Source organism: Melospiza melodia, chromosome Z (genome assembly GCF_035770615.1).
Source record: "Melospiza melodia melodia isolate bMelMel2 chromosome Z, bMelMel2.pri, whole genome shotgun sequence".
NCBI lineage: Eukaryota > Metazoa > Chordata > Aves > Passeriformes > Passerellidae > Melospiza > Melospiza melodia.
Genome location: NC_086226.1, coordinates 9,564,938 through 9,584,641, shown reverse-complemented (window position 1 = coordinate 9,584,641; position 19,704 = coordinate 9,564,938). Strand labels below are relative to the sequence as shown.

Below are 19,704 nucleotides of genomic sequence, written 5' to 3'. Positions count from 1 at the left end.
CGCGCCCTCTTCTTCACCGCCCCGCCCCGCCCCGCCCGCGCCCCCGGGGCACGGCGGAAGCACGGACCCGCCCCGCCGCCGGTCCCTGGGGCTGCCCGGCCGAGCGCGGCCGAGCGCCGCCGAGCAGATTCCGAGAGCAGCCGAGCGCTAAGCGAGCGCTACTAAGGGGCGGGCGAGAGTTGCCGAGCGCTGTCCGGGAGCTGCCCGTGAGCCGACCGAGGGTGCCCGAGTTCTGCCCGAGTGTTTCCGAGTGTTCCCGAGCGTTCCCGAGCGCTGCCCGAGCTTTGCCGAACTAGGCCCGAGCTTTGCCGAACTAGGCCCGAGCTTTGCCGAACTAGGCCCGAGCTTTGCCGAACTAGACTCGAGTCTTGCCGAGCTCTACCCGAGCGCTGCCGAGCTCTGCCCCGAGCGCTGCCGATCCCCGCCGAGCGGCGGGGGGAAGCCGGGCCTGCAGTGGTGGCGGACGGCGAGCGCGGCCTGTGCGGGTGGTGAGTGGGCCCGAGGCGGGAGCTGCGGAAAGGTTGCGGCCCCGTGTCCCTCATCCCTCGGGTAGAGCTGTCCGTGTGCGGGTTAACGTTCGGGACCGCAGGGATGGGGTGTCAGGGCCGTCCTTCTCACCGGTGCGGTGTGTTCCGACCGCACTTGTTGCCTGTGTGGGCCTGGGAGGAAGATGTGTGTGTTTGTAAAGACGGGGCTGTGCGTGTTTCCCCCCACACCTCCTGTGTGTGTGTATCTGTGTCCCCGTTCCCCCTCAGTTACATGGCCCAGCCCTCTTTCCGTGTTTCCGTGACGGCACAAGGGGGAATGGCTTTAAACTGAAAATAGATTAAATATTTAGATTAAATATTAAGAAGAAATTATTTTCCGTGACGGTGGTGAGGCGCTGGCACAGGTTGCCCAGAGAAACTGTGGTTGCTTTATCCCTGGAAATAAATCCCGTTGCAAGATGGTGTCCTGAGCAATCTGTTCTGGTGGGAGTGGTGGGAGGTGTCCCTGCCCATGGCAGGAGAGCTGGAACAAGGCAGGAGAGCTGGAACAAGATGGTCTTTAAGGACTCTTCCACCCCAAACCATTTGGTAATTCCTTGAATCTGTGATTCTGTGATAACATGCCCAATCTTGGCTTTTTTTGGCAGGTGTGCAGCAGGACTGTCCAAGCCATGATTGAAGTGGTGGCCAAGCTGGGCCGTGGGCCTGTGTTCCTGGCAGGGGAGGTGCTGGAGTGTGTGATCACCTTCACCAACCCATTGTCGGCCTCATCCACCTCTGCCAGCAGGTACAGGAGCCCGTGCCAGTCCGTGCACAGAGCCTCTGGGTCCCTCCGGCCCCCTCTCTCCCCTCTCTGGGGTAGTGGTCATGGCTGCATTGTAGGGCAATGGTTCCAGCTCAGCCCCTTGTGACTTCCCTACTCAAGGCACTCCCTTAAGGAAGCCGTGCATCATCTCTCAATTTTGGGGGTGAAGCTGAGGTAATTATGCCAGTTTTGTGCCCCCAAGAAGTAGACAAGGAAGGAGGTGTGCAGTTAGAGATTCTCTGTTGCTCAGGTGAGCCCTCAGTGACAGTGACTGGCAGAAAATGAAGCCAAACTGGCTGTCAAAGTGGGCTATCTGGTCACGCCAGGGTGACAGTCCCATACAGCAACATCCAGGCAGCGTCATTATTTCCTGCATTTGTGGAAGGAGCTCTCTTTTATCCAGCAGTGCTGGACAGATCAGTGTGATCCCTGCCTCCAGAGGTGTCAGACAAAGGGTAGGGTCTGAAAGGGGCACCTTCTGCAGCCACATTTTCTGTGGCCTTTGAGCCCTGCATCTCCCCTTCTCAGTGCTGAGGAAATGTGAGAAGATGGGAGCTTCCCATATTGGCTCACAGGGGTGACTCTGTGTCACAAGTAATCACCCAAAGCCTTCGTGTCCGCTGAGTGTGCAGCCTTGTCTGATTCCTTAGGGAGTGGAGAGTGCTTTCTCATCTTGAGTCCTTCCTGGGAAGTGCCTGTTTCCAGCCCCGTCAGGTTCAGCGTGTTTTCATCACCAGTATGATGTTCACATGTGATTGTTTTGCTGGGCCCACTCACAGTGCCTGCAGTCTCAGCAGCAGAAAGGTTCTGTGTTTGTTGCCTGCCTTAACTTTCCATCTTTTCTTCCTGTTTCCTCTTGGCTGCTGAGATCAGGTTTCAAATTCAGCTGTGGCATAAGCATCCAGCTCCCAGAGTTTTGTCCTCTGTGATGACAACATGTCCTGTGTTTTGTCTGCTTCTGAAACATGTGGGACTGCAAGAGTACCAGGTGGCATGGTTTGCAGGGGGGTTCAGTGCACTCATGAGAGCTTCATTTAAAACTTCAGATGTGTTGTGATCTCTAGAAGCCTGCCTCTTGAAAAAGAAAAGTTTTTAAAATAATAAAAATAGCCCCAGGTGATCAATGGGGCAAGACCTGGCTATGTCAAACGAGTGGCAGCAGCAGCAAGTAGATTGGTGTTTTGGAAAATGAAGCTGTGGGTTGTGTAAAGGCAGGAGCCAGATCAAAGCAACAGGCAGAGAGGCCTGTCAGAGCCTGGGAGGTTTTGGGGCTGACAGGTGGAGGGACAGCAAGGCCTCCTATTGAGAACATGGACAGAATTGACAGAAAGGCAGGAAATTAATTTGATGGTGGATTTTAAGAAACAAATCTCTTCTACCCAGAGGTTGCATGGAGCATGTCCTGTGTAGGCTGCAGGAGTTGTTGGGGAAGGTGAGACTGGAAGGAAGTGACCTCAGCACCAGTGCAGGATCCTCCACTGCTGAACAAGCATTAGCTGAGCAAGCCAGCTCTGCTGGCAGGAAGGGACATGCAAATTTTGTTGGGACATCTGGCTAGAAAAAATGAAAACAATCCAGTGGCATGTTGTAAAGCTATACTGAAATAGAAAGAAAAAATACTCAAAATATGGTGTTTGAAGGTATTGTAATCAAGCTAAGCTCTAAGCTTATATAAAATTAGCCAACATTGCCTCAAGCAAGAGCAGTTCTCTGCTTCCACACAGCAGATACTTTACAGGAAAAAAACATACGGCAGCCGTGATGAAAAAGCCATGTTGGTACTTTTGAAAATGCAGAACTACAGCTGTAGGTCTCAAAGCAACTAGGTATGGTAACTGAGGTGTGCTTAGGTAAGGGCTGCCAGCACATACAAGAGATCAAATAGCACATCATTAGTCAGCTGACACAAATACAGCACACCTTTTTCCCTAGTTCATCTAGACCTCTAACTGCTGTGATGTGTCACATGGAGGGACATTCGTGTGCCGCAAAAAATCCCTGTGCTGCCGAGAGCTCTGTTGTTGGTGCTTACTAATCAGATTGTGATGTTAGAAAACACCAGAGGAACTATTCACTGGCTAAACTATAGAGGCCACTATTGAAGAAAAAAATAGAGGAATGATTTGGAAACTGAAAGGTGTCACTAGTACCATGGGAAGTGCCCTATGGAGTGGCTGACGTCACAGCAGAGTCCAAAACACGAGACTGTTTTTTGTGCTGGATGCCTGGCCCTACATTAATTGTTGGGGCTGTACAGAGAGGGGTCAAAATGACACCTTTGCCTCCCCTACTGCCGTCAGCAAAGTCCTTGCATAAGGAGGAGTGAGTAGGTCCTAATGAAAGACCCAGAAGCATCCTCCTTTGGTCTGGCACAAACAGCAGCTGATGTTCTTGGCGATGGTGCTGTGGGACCAGAGAGAGCATGTCTGTGCCTTCCTGCCCTGAGGAGTGTTGGGCTTGGGGCATCTCTGTGCTGTGGGCAAGGACAGCTGAGCCCAGGTTGCAGGAATTTGTTGCTTTGGAATTTACCCACTTCTCTAATGATTGTGTTGTCACCAGAGTGCTGGTCTGTGTGAGAGCACAGAGGGATTTGTGGCTTGGGATTTAACTCCTCATGGCTGAGAGTCCTGTGCCAGTGTCCACGTGCAGCAGCTTGAGGTGTCCTCCCGGAGTGCATGAGTGGCCAGTTCTAATCTGTGGGTTATGCAAAAATGAACAAATGAGTAAGGCTTTGGACTGGATCTTGAAACAGTTGATCTCAGCATGTTGGCTGAAAGATCCCTGTGAAGTTTTGCACAAGCCACCTTTTCTCTTGTCGTCATAGAAGGGGACAGGGGCTCCTGACCTCTGCTGCCTGTTGTCCTCTGCCATGAGTGTACAGCACGTTTCTTGGGGCAGATATGTTTTATCATGCCATGTCTGCTGTGCTGATGGTGTTGTGGCTCAGACTGCAATTATTGCTGCTTAAAAAGAGTCCTTGGGCTGCAGAGCCAGACTTTGGGTGAAGCTGTTGTCAGCAGCAGTTGGGTGGAAGTGGCTTTGAGTCAGCATCCCAGCTTGAGCTTACTCCCAAAGCTTGTTTGGAAGGGGACTGTGAGAGTAGCTTCAGTGACAGTGAAGCAACACCTTCTTCCTTCCAGACAAGCAGTCCTGCATGGAGCTGAGCTGACAGAGTTGCTCTTCTCCCAATTCCTGCCTGCTGTAATTGAGGTTTAAAGCAGAGATATGAGTGTTGCTCTTTGCTTTCAGTGAGATGCTGGCATGGGCCAGCGCCCAGATCCACTGCCAGTTTCACGCCAGCGAGAACCGGGTAGCACTCCCTCCCTCTGATGGCAGCAAGCACGATGTGCAGGCAGAGAATGAGACCGTCTTTGTCCCCAACAGAGGTGAGTGCCACTCCTGCCTGTCACCCAGATAGGGACAGTGAGAGCACAGTGAGCAGGAGTCAAGCAGACCATAATGTGTGTGTCTTGATGCAGCATGCAGCAGGAGTACAAAGTTGTGTTGCTTTCCTGGTGGTAGATGCTGTGGGACATTGTTAATACTGAAATCACAGTGACAGTTGTTTGTCCAGCTGCAGTCGCAACATCTCATAATATGACCAGAGCGAGAGATGTTTCCTCTCTGGCTCTCTTCTCTCTGTGCCTCCCCATGGGGATAAAGCTTGACTGACCTGGACACAGCCTGAAGCAGTGTTTCTCATTCTCTTCCAGGAGAGCGGGGTCAGTGTATCCTGTCCACCCCACCAAAGATCCTCTTCTGTGACTTGCGACTGGATCCTGGGGAGTCCAAGTCCTGTGAGTCCTGTTTTCTCTTCCTCTGCTCACAGACCTCCTCTTTGGGGAGCTCTGCTTTCAAAACTGGCTTTGCAGACCTGAGTGCTGCAAGTGTGAGATCCTGGTGGTCACAAAACATGAGATGCTTTGGTTGGAGCATGAGTGCTGAGGAGCTGCTGCATCATCCAGAGTCTGTTCTCTCCTATGCTAGGGCTGTGTACTGCAGTGTGTCCCCTGGCCTGGGGCCTTTGCTGCAGGTCCACTGTGTAGCTGCAAGGCATTAAACTTTTGAAATACCTAGTTGCAGCAGAAGGAATGGCTATGCACACTTGCATTTCCTTGCCTTCATTTCTTCAGTCACACTGATGTATTCTTGGAATTTAGAGTGGTGTCCTCCAAAGGTTTGTGCTTCCTCTTCAGGTTGTGGCTGTCCTGGAAGTAACAGTCTTCTGGATGTTCTAGTTTTCCTGCTGTGAAAGTGAGCACTCCTCATCTTCTCTGCTCAGAGCTCTCCATGTTTGAGTATATAGCTGTGGAAAGAGCTGAGTATGCACTGTTCTCTCTTGGTTGGTGGCTGTGTGACCCAGCCTGTTCAGGTCATGCATCTCCTTTGCATTCCAGTGGCCTGTGATTAGCAGCACTGATGGTCGCCTCTCAGGCTGTGCGTGGAGAGCTTTGTTATTTTCCCAGGGATCTGCTGGGAACTGTTGATGGAGACCTCTCACACTGCAGAGCACAGGGAGAGGAGAGACAGTGCCTGTGCTGGGGCGGGCTGTGCTGGATCACTGAGCTCTGCAGAGCTGGAGGTGAAGCTGCAAGTGAGACCAAGCAAGCGCGGGGTTGGGACATGCTGGTTTTGAAGCTGGTGTCTCCTGCCTTTCTGGCTTTGGAGGGGCCTGACTGGAGGGAAAGGTGGACCTGGTGAAACCAGGCTGGCTTGCCTTGGTGGTTAGTGGGGTGGGGCTGTGCCCCTAAACTGCAGAGCCTGTTGTCTGAAGACATTTAGTTGTTCACTTATTATTGTAGAGCAGCATTTTGGGGAAAGGAGGTGTCATGCCAGCAGGAAGGAGGAGCAGGTAGAAACCTTAGCTGGCCTGAGGCTCACCTGGATTCTTCTGTGTTCCTTGCTGCTTGCAGGTTAGGGGCCGGAGCATGCATTCCCTGGGAGCAGAGGGAAGTCCCTTTTCCTGGCACACTTAAGGCAGGTTGGGCAGTTTCTGGGATAACAGATCAGTGACGACAGCCCAAGTTCCAGGTGGCTGGGATGGATTGAGGGATTGACTGTGGGCTTAACAGGCAGAAGCTGTTCAACCCCCAGCTAAGCTAGGGATTTTCTACCCTTTCCGATGACGACATGATGTGTGTGTGTCCTCTCTGCCTCTGGGTGGCACTGGCGCAAGCAGCCTGCATCTGCCTGGTGCTTGGACGCAGCTCCTCTGGAAGGACACAAACTCTCCTATTCTTTGAGGTACCGTGGCTGCACAGTCCAGCCTTTCCTCTTTGCTGTGTCATTCACCTGTCTGTTTCATGCATCACATGTGATGTGGCTGCATGTGGCGCTGCTTCTTTAACACTGAAGTCCCAGGCTGTATCACAGCCCTGGTCTCGTTCCTGCCAGGCTGTTCACACTGATCCCATCAGCCTGTGGTGCTGCTGCTATCACGTGAGACTGCAGCTGGCACACTTGCAGACCATTCCTGGGGTCTCTTGCCAGCTCCATGGAGGGAGAGCTAAGGCTGTGTGGGTGTGTATCTTAATTCTTCATTTCCTGTTTTTCAGAAGTTTTGAGTTTTGCTACGCAGTTTGGGAAGGGGGAAAAAAAACCAAACCAGAAAACCCAAGAAATCCTAATTCTCCTTCAGATTCTGCTTCATGTTATTAAACTGCAGCCAGAGCTGGCACATACAGTGAGGTTGTGTCAGACTGTCTCTTGATAAAAGGACTTGTTTTCATTTGCTGACCAACTTATTCCCCAATACCTTACTCTTGTTATGGTGCCTATATGTTGAGGTTGACTCATATCCCAGCCCTTTAACACGTGGCCCAGGCTGAACTCTTTAAGTTTGTCACCATGAAGCTTTTTCTCAAGTCCTCAAATAATTTCTGTGGCTGTTTTGCCTCCACTCTGGTTTTGTAATACCTTTAAAAATTTGGTAGATCACAGAGAGGAAATGGAAGCAGCCTGGACACAGGCCAGAAGGCCAGCCAGAGGGCGCAGCAGGTGGGTAAGGAATGCATTTGTAGTGCAGGAATGTGCTTCCTTCTGGGATATGCACGGAAGCTGGGACTTCCTGAGTCTTGGCATTCCTGAGCCAGGTAGCAAACTATCTATCCTTCTCTGACTGTGGTGGTCTCTGCTCAGATTGTCCTCACTGAGCAGGAAGGTCTTTGTGAGCCCTCTTGTTGAGTCTGGTACGGGGGTTACTGAAGTCTACTTCTTTCCTCAGAAATGCCTGATTTTCCTCCCTGTCAGGGTAGTTCTCTGTTTTATCTGCACCCTCATCCAGAAAGAGAGACTTGTGTTTTAAGGTGTGACATCCTGTCGCCACTACACACTAGCACAGGCTTTTTTCTTCCTTCCAGTCCTGTTATTTGAAATCCAGAAGTTATATTTAAAATGTAACCCTAACTTTTAATCTAAGCCTCAACATTCAGTGTGTGCCAGACATGGGGAAGGATCTGTGGTTTCAGAGCAGGATGCTGCCCTTCCTCTGGCAGGGCGTATCTGCATTACGGTGGGCAAGCCAGAGAGCTGGAGACTTTCCACAGTTCACCATTTGTGTCTTTCTTGTTATACAGCATGTGGTTTGGGAAAGCTTCAGAAGTGTTCACACTGTGTCAAGAGGCATTGGGGTTTGTGTGGTGGCCAACGAGCTCTAGGAGGGCTGAATGTGGTGAAAGCCAGGCCCCAGTACCTCAGAGCCCTCAGAGCCAGAGACTTTGTGATCTAAGTCATCAGCTTGTCAAGGGGGACAAACCACAGGTTGATGTGAAGGTCTCGGGAATTGTTTGTTGATCATTTAGCTGCAGTCCTTCAAAGAAAAACAGGAGGAAACTTAATTGTTGCAGAGTTTGAGGGTTTGTGTAAAGCAAAAGCTATAGAGGCACGAAGTACTGATTGATACCTGCATGGGACAGGGCCCGGAGGAGGCTGTGCTGTGCGAGAGCTGGAGTGCACAGAGGCAAATTTGGGTTGAACTCGTGATGAGTAAGTTTAGCTCTTGTGGTTGTATTCCTGGATTTTACGTCTTTCACATTCTTTGGAGACAAAGTTTGTGTATGTGGTTGTATGTGCTGGAAGCAGTATCTGGATGATGGTGCATGTGATGTGGGGAGCACTGTTCCTGATGCAGGGGAGCTGGGTTGTGCTTGGCTGCTGAAGGAAAGAGGAGGCAGCAGAAAGCACCAGGCTCTGTCCCTAGCTCAGCACTGCTGTCATAACACTTGGTGCAGGGAGCCTGCACGCAGCAGCTGCAGGATCTTCCTTCTGGCTTTGGAAAGCATATTTTCTGCCCTCATTGCAGATTCATACTGTGAGACCCTGCCTGTGGATGGTCCCCCCTCGTTCCGGGGGCAGTCAGTGAAGTACGTGTACAAGCTGACCATCGGCTGCCAGCGTGTCAACTCCCCCATCAAGCTCCTGCGCGTGCCCTTCCGCGTCCTCGTGCTGCACGGTAGGGCCACACACTGCCCTCCCTGCGCAGGCGGCCTGGGCTGCACCTGCCCTGCTGATGCTCTCACCTCCTTCCCAGGGCTCAAGGATTACCAGTTCCCACAGGATGAGGCTGTTGCACCCTCAAACCCCTTCCTGGAGGAGGAGGAGGGCTTGAAGAAAGACTCTCGCCTGGCAGACCTAGCAACAGAACTGCTCATGGTGGCCACCTCCCGACGCAGCCTGCGTAGGTCATATTCCCTGCTCAAATTTGCTGTCCTTCCTAAGAAGCTGGTCATGAAGAACATCTCAGGGCTAGCTGCAAAGTATTTCTCACTGACAAAGTTCCAACTATAGCTGTGTAGCAGCTCTATCAGGGCCTGCTTGGATCAAAGCCTCCTAGCCAGTCTCAGGCTGTTCCTACTTCAGACTGAGAGACCCTCTGCCCATGACACATGGCAGCCAGTGTAGGGTTTGCCCTTGCTCGATGCAGAAATTTCCCAAAGGGAATACTGCTCTAGGGACCTGAACAGGAGGCATGAGGTCATGTCATTAACCCAGAGCACTGGGGCAGAGCCTTGTTCTGTCACAACTCTTTTCCCTCTTCTTGCTCCACAGACCTGTACAACATCAGCAACACTCGTGGGAAGGTGGGGACATTCTGCATCTTTAAGACTGTATATAAGATTGGAGAGGATGTCATTGGGACCTTCAACTTCTCAGAAGGAGATATCCCATGTCTGCAGGTCATTGCTGTGTCTGGGGTTACTGGGGAGAGGCAGGGGTTTAGGATGAGGCATGTGGAGTAGGGTTTGGGGTGGCGCTGGGTTGTGAGGGTATCTAGTGGGATCCAGCTGGGGTCCGCTTTGAGTCTGAGGCAGACAATCCCGAGCTCATTTGGGAAATGGACCCCCCAAGGCTTTGCATGAGGTGTGTATGATGTTGTGAGAGCAAGCACCCTGCCAATTGCCCTGCAGTTCTCAGTGAGCCTGCAGACAGAGGAGAGCATCCAGGAGGAGTTCCAGCGGCGGCGGGGGCAGCCTGTCTCCTTCACCGTGCACGCCCGCCATCAGGAGTCCTGCCTGCACACAGCACAGAGCAGCTTCAGCCTGCCCATCCCACTCAGCTCAACCCCAGGGTTCACCACCAACATTGGTGAGTACCCACCAGGGAAGGGACACACCCCTGCTTGTCTCTAGGAGGATTGTGATGTCCCCAGCCCTGCCCTTGCTCAGCAGAGCTGTGTCCCTTGGGAGGGAGCTGGCCTGTGTGAGTGGGGTCATTTGCTGTCCCCGTGCCAGGACAGACTGTGCTGAGACAGTTGGTCCCTGGCACTTGTGGGTGTTGTGTGCTGACTGCCCTCTTGCCTACAGTGTCCCTGAAATGGAGGCTGCACTTTGAGTTTGTGACTTCTGGGGAGTCAGCAGGGACTTGCTTGGTTCGTGGGAGCCAGTCAGAGGCTGTCACCTGGACTGGGGTGGAGCAGATGGAAGTGGACACCTTCAGCTGGGACTTGCCCATCAAAGTTCTTCCCACCAACCCCATCCTGGCTTCCTACGTATCTCAGTTCTCCAGCACTAACTCCATCACCATCTGACTTAGGAGACGTTGGCTTGCAGAGCTGCAAGTGCATGCCACCAGTGGGAATGGCAAGCAGGACTGTCACCAGTGTGCTGTGGTGCACGCATCCCAGTGTCCCCTTGGATCCATCTGTGATGTCCAGGTGGGCACAGACATGTCTGTCCTGTCTATGGTTGGAAAAATGCTGCTTGATGCAGTGTCTTGTGCTACAGCCCCCAGCTGGAGCTGGACCCTTCCTGCCTGGGTGAAGGTGCAAGTCTCAGCACTCAGCAAAAAGAAATCTGCCTTCCCAGGGAACCGCTGATGTGCCTTGATCTCATGTGGGGCTTCCAAGAAGGAAAGGCCAGCCCCGGGAGGGGAGAGGGGAGCTCTTCCAGTGAAGCTTCATACCACCCCTGGGTGAGGGCTGTGCCCTTACAGAGACCCCACAAGCAGAGGTCTGCCATCCAGGTGAAGCACAGTGGCCACCTGGGCTGGGTGAGACCCTGCTCTCTTGTCCTGGCATGTGTCCTGCCTCTTGGAAAGTTGTCCTACACATGGAGTCCAGTGCTCCAGCCACCCCCACCTGGAGGAGGCAGGTGGTGGCAGGCCAGCCCTGTGCTGCTGGCATGTGCTGGTGGGCAGGATGCAGGCCTGTGCTGGGTCACTACAATTGTGATGATTCAAAACTGAGCAGCACTGAGCCCCTGGGCTGTTGTCTGCCTGGGGTCCTGGTGTGCTCTCCAGCATCCTGCTGGTCTTTGGATCCTTGGGGTGCTGTAAGGAATACATGCTGTGCATCCAAGAGCTGGCATGGAGATCTCCCTGTTTAACAGCCAGCTCCCCATTTTTACTGAACTTTCCAATGAACTTTCCTCTTTGCATGGAAATGTAATAAATATCTGACTCTGCAAAACTCAGCTTTCCCAAGAGCCTTATTCCTACATTGTTCCCGGTGCTGAACACATCCCACCTTCTACAGCAGTCACAGGCTGGAGACCTCTTTGTTCAGTACCTTTATTGCAAGAACAGAAACATCTACACAAGGCTCTGCACAACACAGGCATGGCACCAGCTGGGGCAGCTGCCAGGGTGGCTGCCTCCACCCTGGCACTTGGATTGCTTCTGCTTCTCCTGAACCCTCCCCACCCTGCTCCCCTGCTAGTGGGGATGGGGCTCTCCCCTGGGGACATCCTGTTCTGCCACCCACCCTGGGCTGGCTCTGTTGCAGTGTTGCCCAGGGGCTGGCCTACATTGCCAGGGACCCCAGGAGCTTTTGGAGCAGGGTCATTAGTGGTTCCAGAGGTGGGTTGTGCCCCTTGCACTCCAGGAGCAGAGAAGGGGCTGGACAGGGTGTGGGGATCCTGCACGAGGTGCCGTGGTGACCCCCGGGAGCTGCCCACGGCTGCTGTGCAGAGGAGTACAGGGCTGGGAGGGAGTAGGGAGCTGCTTTGCTTGGGGCTGGATATTGGAATGCAGGACTGCCATGGAGCAGGCTGATTTAGTCCTGTAGCCTTTTTTTAGTCACTGAAGGTTTTCTGCCCACCTGGAGGAGATCCTGTAGAATCTGCACTTCTGCGGTGTGCAGAGCACCTCGCAGGGAGGACGCCCTGGCTCAGGAAGCTGAAGGCAGAAGCAAGGCTTGGTACCATGGTGTGTGGATAGTGGTTTCCCTCGAAGGTGCCGGCGGTGATGCCTCTACAGGGTGGGTGGGGCAGGTCTGGAGCATGCGGGCGGTGTGCTCGGGAGGGGGGCGGCGCTGAGGAATGCGGGGCGCTGCCGGGACTCACTCTATCTGCTGAGCCCCGCACCCAGCAGCTTGTTCACCAGCGGCTCGGGGGTGCTGGCCGAGCCCCACTCGTGCTCCACGCTCTTCACGCACGGCAGGCTGGGGTTGGCCTTCTGCACTACCGAGATCTGGCAGGTCTGTGAGTCGTAGTGGGCCTCGCACCAGTCAGGGAAGTCGATCGGGTGCTGGGTGCTGTGGGAGAGGACACGGTGCTGACAGTAGCCCCGATTAATGGCAGCGGGCTGCTGACTGCCCTGGGTGGCTTCCCGCTGCCAGCCCCCTGCACGGGTGTCTTCCAGACCAGCTTAGGCAGGCTGGGACACAGCTCCTGGCCCATCTGGGCATCTTGCTGTGCAAAAACACCCTTTCCAACTGCCCCAAGTCACCCCACCACCCTCAATGCCCTGGTGGGGTCCTGCCCACCTCTGCCTCTTGTTCGCCAGGACCTGGTGCCCGCAGCCCTCCCAAGGCTCTGATATCAACACCCGCTGCTGCAGGGGCAGGGTGCTGTGGTGGGAGGTGACAGCCACCCCAGCCCGGCCCCTCACTCACGTCTCACAGCAGCCCACGCCAATGGGGTGCAGGCAGGTGCAGAGCAGGCAGTTGGTGCTCAGCCACGATTCCCCAATGGAGAACTGTTTCCCTTCGTATTCACAGGGAGCTGCAAAGGAAATAGTGGTGATGAGAACAGATGGGCCTGTGCTGAGGGTGAGTGGAAGCCTCCCGGACACCCCTGTGCCCTGAACAGGGGCAGAAGTACCATGAACCTCTCACCCACCTTGTGCAATGCAAGATACATGGTGATCTATCCACCATCCTCCAGGTATGGAATGCCCTGTCATTTTTCATGGGTCATGTAGCCATCCATCCTCTCCTGGCCCTGTCCTGTGGCTCTCACCACTACCCCATGGTCTAAAGCAAGAACCAAGTGGCTCTTGCTTCCCTGGAGAGGACAAATCCAATACCCCCTAGGGTCTGGGCATTTCCGCAGCTCTGGGAGGAGACAACAGAGGGATAATGATCTGCCCTCCTCCCTTTGCTGCTAGTCCTGCACACTCAGCCCCAGCCAGGCACCTGCCAGGAGCCTTCATGGTCCAGAAAGCTGTTTCTCAGCCAGAGCCCTGGGGAGCTGTTCTGTGGTTTATAGACTGCTCCTTCCACTCACCACTGGCCCATGATCCCACTACTGTGCTCAGCACAGTCCCTTCCATACTTCTCAGACATAGAGAAGAGCCCTGCTATGCTGGGAAAGCTGAGACCTCTTCTTCCCCTTAGCCTCTTCCCATCTCACTTCCCCACTTACCTTTAGCCTGGAAGTAGCACTTGGCCTGGGAGCCTGGCAGCTGGAGGAGGGAAAGAAGCAGGCAAAGCCTGCCCCAAGCGCACCTCATCTTCTGTGCTTGCATGGCCATAGATGGTTGAGCTGGACTTGTTCGCTTTGCTTCTCTATTGCCTTTGCTCCTTTGCCTTCTCTTTCTCTTTCTCCCTCTCTGCCTTTTTAATGCTCTTCCCCTGATCCCAATGAGAGATATTTATAAAGTTCAGCTTTACGACCCTGGCCACCAGCTGTGCCCCACTGGAAAAGTTGTAAAACTCATTTCCTGATTTGAAAGGCATGAAAACAAGAGGTAGGATCAAGATTTTTAACAAGCTGTGAAAAGCTGATTCATGCCCTCCAGAAATTTCTCCAGTTGGAAGCCCCTGTGGGTGCAAGGCTCCACAGCAAGGGGAGATGCAAAGGTCCCCAGCAGCGTTGCCCTCTGCAGTGCGGTGAGCACGTAAGCAGCAAGCACGGGAGACCCTGGCTCCTGACCAGAAGAGCTCCAGGCTCCCCTCTGGTCATGCTGAGCCGTCACTGCTCCTTCAGAGCAAGCCAAGATTTTGGGAGCATCCCATGTCACAGTGACCAGAGCAGCACAAGCATTCTGCTAGCAGTGTGGGATGCAAATGGCATTATCCTCATTTGGGGATGGAGGTGCTTGCCCCCACTCCTGAGTACCACATCATGGCACTTTCACCCCAGCCTGGGCTGCAGCTGTGCCAGGTTCATAGCCATGCATAGGCTGGGGATGGGGACAGCAGGTTTAAAATCACAGGATCACAAAATCATAGAATCATAGAGTCATAGAATATGCTGAGTTGGAAGGGGCCCATCAGGATCACCATGTCCAACTCCTGGCCCTGTGCAGGACACCCCAAGAATCCCAGCATGTACCTGAGAATGTTGTCCGAGCACCTACTGAGCTCTGACATATTTGGTGCTGTGACCAGAGCAGACAGTCACAGATGCAGAACTGGGGCTCATCTGAGCAGTGCCCATGAAAGGGGACTGTGCCTGTGCACCTGGAGTACCCACAAGGTACTGGGGCTGAGCGTCCTCTTCCAGGGGCTGCAGACTGGCCCCCACATAAGCTGGAAACAGGAAGGATAAAATTAGGAGGCAAAAGTGCTTTTAGGCAGCAGGTAACCTGAGGAGTAAGTGAGGGACTTGGCTGGAAGCAAGGACCTGTGTGAAGGTGCCACATCACCCAGGATTGTGCCTGCGGACCTCACAGACCCTCACTCAGAGGGACTGCCTCTGTGTAGAAGTGATAAGGCTGCTATCAGCTGGCAAAGTGAGCTGAAGTGCAGGAGGGAGGAGGTCAGAGCCCTGGGAGCCGCATGGCCCCAGAGAGCTACCAGCAAAGGGCTAACTTGCCAAAAGAAATTCGCAGCCCTTGTCAGAGGTGCTGCCAGCAGCAGGAAACAGGGCTCTGGGGATGGTCCAGCCAGGGGCTCAGCCAGCACAGGGCCATGCTGGCAGTGAGGCAGCATCAGCAGCAGTGGCATATGTGGGTCATCTGCCCCTGCATTAAGCTCCCTGTTCCTGAGAGTTTGGGATAAATTTACACCTTGACGCGTGAGGCTTAATATCCCTTCCAGAATTTGTATTGGCATTCACTATTATAGCTGGATATTTTTCTTATCCCTATAAGTGCCCAATCCCTCATTGAATCCTGCTAAATTTTGGCCCGAGCATTTTCCTGTGGCAGTCTAATTAAGCACAGAGTGAGAAAGAAAAATGCTTCCTTTTATCCACTTTATCCGCTTTGGATTCACCACCTTCGGATTTGAAGGCATAGCCCCTTTCCTTTGGTGCTCTGGGCCCCTTTACCATCCCATTGCATCCATCTCCTGCAGCTTGTGCTCTCACTGCTGAGGGAGAAGCTTTGCATCCCTTCTTCCCCTTAGAGAATTGCCCCAGCCCTGTTGTACTGCCACGGGTGATGCTGTGTCCCTCGGTGGGGTGGCTGGATGGCAGCGAGTGTGGGATCTGTTAGGAAAGGCTGATAACAAATCAGAGAAATGCTGGGCATGCCCTGCTGACCGCTGGGCCATGAGCCAGGATGGTGGAGTGTATCAGTGACAAATGGAACTTGCCCTTTGGTGCAGAGTTGTTACTATATAAGGAGGATAAAAGTGTTCATCGTCAGAGCAGTTAATTAATATTCCTATTGTGTGTTTGGAAAAAGAAGTCTGGCACGCTAGTAACTGCAATGAAATAATCCATCATTGTTTCATCAACAAGAACAGCAAATGTTACAAAAAAGAAATGGTGGGTTTCACTGAGAGGCCCACAGGATTTGGACAGGCTTCCAGAAGACTGCTCAAAACCTGGGGCAACATCATCTCTTGGCTGGGGGGAAGGGCATTGCCCCTGCTCCATCAGGGACATGGAGAGGCATTCTCAGGATTTCTGTGGCCATTACAGTTCATTAAATAGAGAGTTAGAGCTACGAGTCCATTCATGGCTATTGGGTTTTTCATCAAAGTGCTTTGCTGGGAAAATGCAGAGAAATAGAGGAGTGTCAGGACATCTCTTGGCACGCTGCAGAGGGAGCAGGGCAGTGGAGCACCATCCACACTGTGTCTGTGCATAAAGAAAGGGGCTGGTGGTCCCCCATAGCCTGTTGATCCTGCTATTCCCCCTCCTGACCACTTTCCTTGCCCCACTTCTGCATTCCTGGGCACCCACCTGTCCCCAGCACACACAACCCCATGGGTGATCCAGAGCATTTTGGTCCAGGTTGTACAGAAGAGAGCTCGTAATTTGGAAAGCAATAATTGCAATTGGACTTGGTGTTTCAGAGCTTCTGCCTGGGCTCTTGAGGGTACTGTGGCAGGAGGAGCTGACACCTTCTCCTGCTGTGCCAGCCTGGAGGAGGCTTTGCTTTGCTTTGCAGAGACTGAAGGAAAAGCAGCTGCTTTTGGTCTCACATCTTAGGGAACAACTGGGACCTGGGGAAGAACCACAGAAAGGATAAAGGGGCTGGAAGGAGTGCCTCTCTAGAAGTTCAGTGCCTTTGATTTACCAGACACAGCCCAACAGAAGGGATCACTGCCTGTCTACGTGTGTGCCAGTGAGGAGCAGTCACCACCTTTGAGTATCCCAGGATCCTGCAGAAGGTCAAATCCATGTCTCAGCATCCTCCCAGCAGGACCCAGCTCTCCTGCCTGGCCTGGTTCTCCAACTGTAGCTGTGTCTGAGAAAAGCTGGGTGCTGCACCCCGCCAGGGACGCAGCTTTGCTGGCCTCCTCTCCTAGCAATGCCTCTGCAGAGCAGCAGAATGCCCAGTGCCAGGGATGGGACCCCATGGATGGGGAAGGAAGAGCACCCAAGCCAAGGGTACTGGGGTGAGGTGGCAACAGCCCACCCCAGCACCACAGGAGGCTCAGGGGGTAATAATTGATGCTGGACCAGTTGCCATCAGCAGAGTCCAGGAGGGTTATAAAACCTGAATCTCCTGAGCCTTCAGCTGGAGCTGCAGCTGCAGAGCAGGAAGCAAACAGGATCCCGGCTGGCATTGTGAAAGCAAACACCATAAATCCAAGGAAGTGCTGTGATTGCTGTTTTAGGCACTGGGGATCTTGGCTCCTGGTCCCCAAAGCTATTTTATTTTCTCTCTGAACAAAAAAAAAAAAAAAAAAAAAAAAAAAAAAAAAAAAAAGAAAAACAAAAAAAAACCCGAAAAACAAAACAAACAAAAAAAACCAAACAAGAAACCCCAAAACAAACAAAAAAAATCCACAACCCCAGTTTATCACTGGACCAAACTGCATTGGTGCTGCTGTGGACCCTGAAGCAGCTCTTCATGGGATGTGGGGACCTTTCCTTGCCCAGCATCTTGAGGATGTTTCAAGCACCAGAGTACCCAAGGCACCAGGGCAGGTGCAGGTAGATGCTAGCTCCGAGTGATGACCATTCATGAATGCTCACTGCTTGCTGGCATGGCCAGACCCTGGGGAGGGGTGAGCAGAGGGGTGAGGAAGAGATAGGCAGTCAGGAGCTGGGAAGGGAAGACAAAGGGCTAGAGGGAATGACAGCTGGCTCATGGCATCCTTCATCCCACAGCTGGCAAGCCAGATGGGACAGCTCACAGAGGCTGGAGTACAGCCCCACCAGCAATGGGACTGTTGCTCCAAAAAGGAGACAAAATAGAGGAGATGTGAGAAAAAAATTGATGTCACCTTACTCTGCAGACTGGCTGCCTGCTAGGTGAAGCTCTGTGCAGGTGGAGAAGCATGGGCTGCAATGCATGCTGGCATGCTTTGTGTCTTCCATGGATGTCCCTGGTCTCAACACCCTGACCCTCCTTGCAGGAAGAGGTGTTGTGACCCTAGAGGCCAGGCACAGCACTTCACAGGGCTCTGCAACCCTGGCTGGGGGAGGTGTGTGGGTTCCCTGCTGTGGGACAGGACCTGCTGTGGGATGGTGTCTGCAGGTCCCCAGTCACAGGGTGGGCTCTGTGTCCTGAGCACTCCCACGCTGGGGCTCACTCGTGCCCTCCTGCCCTCTCTCACATGGTCTCATCCTCCCTTGCTCATTGCTCATGCCCGTGTTCCATTCCATTGGGACTTTCCCAGGTCGTTTGTCATGGCTGTGGCTGCCCTGCATGAATGTGTCAGCTGTGTCACCTCCCTGGTTCAGGACAAGTGTTGTCTCTGTGTGTCCGTGGGGAGAGCCTCTAGAAGCCACACCTCTCCGTGCCCCAGACCCATGGTGGGACCCTAGGAGTCTCCTTTCAGGGCACCGGGTTTTGGCATCAGTGGGTTGGCCACGCATTCCTGCTGCCCTCAGCCCTGGCAGGGTGCTGGCATCCACCCTGGCTCTTCAGCACCCTGGATATCCCAGCACAGGTGTGCTGCAGCCCATGGCTCTGCCTGGGCTCCCCTCAAAGAAACGTGCCAGGAGGTCACAGGGTGTTTAGGAAAACAGGCCTTGGCACTTGCTGGCCATACCAGGAAAATAAAAACATCCGGGCAGGCAGCCGCACAGTGCCTGCGAGAGGCCGGCACTCCATAAATCCCCTGGAGCAGGTGCTTTGTAGTCGGCACAAGGAAATGAGCATATTATTCAGCTTGGCTTAAACCCCGAAATGTTTCCTGTCCTGTGAGTCAGAAATAACCCTAGGAGATCATTCCTAGGCCACGCAGAAACCGCACCAGCCAAAAAATGCCAGGCACTTGTTGGCCTGAGGACTTGCCAGGGAGGTCAATGGTCCAAGCCCCTCATTTTGGAGGAGTTGCTGTAGCAGTGTCATGCCACCAGCGCTGACCTCAACATATAAATGGCTTGGAACATGATGAGGATCCACAGGGGACTGGTCCTGGGCACATTGCTTCATTGGGATGCAGGGACGGGGAGAGCCCCAGGAGACCCTGAGGCTTTCTGTGTCCTGGATGCATCCTGCAGATCTCTGGCCTTGCTATGGTATCTGAAAGAGAGATTCCCCTGCACAGTGCATTGGCTGTTTTACTGCCACCAACAGGGCCATGCTGAGGCGATAGCCTGTTCTAGGAACACTCTCCAGGAAAAGCCATGAATGGCTGGTGGCTTCATGGTGGAAGAGATTGCACAGGCATGGGACTGAGACCCCACATACTCAGTCTGGGGATCCCAGAGAAGTTGGAGGGGAAAGCACTGTAGGAACTGTCTCTGGCTTGTACAGGCAGCACCCACCTGAAGGGGTTAATGGGTGACACTTCTGTCCTAGTGCCCTGAAAGGACACTCCTAGGGTCCCACCATGGGTCTGGGACACAGAGAGGTGTGGCTTCCAGGGGCTCTCTCCACAGACACACAGTGACAACCCTTGTCCTGAACCAGGGAGGTGACACAGCTGCCACATTCATCCACAATTTTCCCTTTAAAATATTTGCCTTTGCTCTATTTTTTCCATTACTGGCACACTAACTTCAAATCCGAACAAGGAGCCCTTCAGACTCCCTGGGCAGCAGAAGCACAGGAAGCCCATATGTGGAAAGGTCACCCCATCTATCTGCACCAGTGTTGGGTGCTCTGTGCCCACCTGGTCAAAGCCTCTCTGACCTTCTGAAGGTGCTACCCTCCCATTTGGGATGGTGGCAATGTGAGCACTGGCAATAGAGACCCCAGCAGAAGCCTGACCCGCACTCGAGTAGAAAGGCGAGTCACCAGCGGTGCCTTCTCCATCCCTGCCCTCTTTCCACGCAGCCTCCAGCAGGAAGGGGCTGCTGCCATCCATGCCATCCATGCCAGCCCTCACTGTGACCCAGTGCTGTTTGTGCCCTGGCACAGCAGTGTCGGCACAGCTCCTCCTGGCCCTGGCAGTGAGGA

The 19,704-nt window shown here is 53.5% G+C and overlaps 2 protein-coding genes across 3 annotated transcripts; one reads left to right on the top strand and one right to left on the bottom strand.

The window, feature by feature from the left end:
- Nucleotides 1-420: 420 nt before the first annotated feature.
- RGP1 (RGP1 homolog, RAB6A GEF complex partner 1) lies at nt 421-11,197 on the top strand. Of its 2 annotated transcripts, XM_063179801.1 has the most exons (9): nt 421-488; nt 1,136-1,275; nt 4,543-4,679; nt 5,007-5,090; nt 8,594-8,743; nt 8,822-8,968; nt 9,340-9,467; nt 9,699-9,876; nt 10,095-11,197. In XM_063179801.1, the coding sequence occupies exons 2-9, from the start codon at nt 1,160-1,162 to the stop codon at nt 10,316-10,318; spliced, it is 1,164 nt and encodes a 387-aa protein (XP_063035871.1). In that variant the 5' UTR covers nt 421-488; nt 1,136-1,159; the 3' UTR covers nt 10,319-11,197. The 2 variants fall into 2 exon arrangements, with proteins under 2 accessions (XP_063035871.1, XP_063035870.1); XM_063179800.1 differs by having other exon boundaries at nt 8,594-8,968.
- An 875-nt stretch (nt 11,198-12,072) lies between these two features.
- MSMP (microseminoprotein, prostate associated) lies at nt 12,073-13,482 on the bottom strand. The gene is made up of 3 exons (XM_063180637.1): nt 13,374-13,482; nt 12,623-12,731; nt 12,073-12,262 (listed from the first exon to the last, which is right to left on the bottom strand). The coding sequence occupies exons 1-3, from the start codon at nt 13,480-13,482 to the stop codon at nt 12,073-12,075; spliced, it is 408 nt and encodes a 135-aa protein (XP_063036707.1).
- Between the last annotated feature and the right edge of the window lie 6,222 nt (nt 13,483-19,704).

Excerpts from the sequence above, each read along its gene's own strand:
- RGP1 (XM_063179800.1), top strand. The coding sequence starts at position 1,160 with ATGATTGAAGTGGTGGCCAAGCTGGGCCGTGGGCCTGTGTTCCTGGCA. Across the intron at positions 5,091-8,593 it reads TCCTGGGGAGTCCAAGTCCT|ATTCATACTGTGAGACCCTG; the intron begins GTGAGTCCTGTT and ends CCCTCATTGCAG. Across the intron at positions 9,468-9,698 it reads GAGATATCCCATGTCTGCAG|TTCTCAGTGAGCCTGCAGAC; the intron begins GTCATTGCTGTG and ends ATTGCCCTGCAG.
- MSMP (XM_063180637.1), bottom strand. The coding sequence starts at position 13,482 with ATGGCCATGCAAGCACAGAAGATGAGGTGCGCTTGGGGCAGGCTTTGC. Across the intron at positions 12,732-13,373 it reads GTGCTACTTCCAGGCTAAAG|CTCCCTGTGAATACGAAGGG; the intron begins GTAAGTGGGGAA and ends TTTCCTTTGCAG. Across the intron at positions 12,263-12,622 it reads GGCGTGGGCTGCTGTGAGAC|CACCCAGCACCCGATCGACT; the intron begins GTGAGTGAGGGG and ends CCTCTCCCACAG.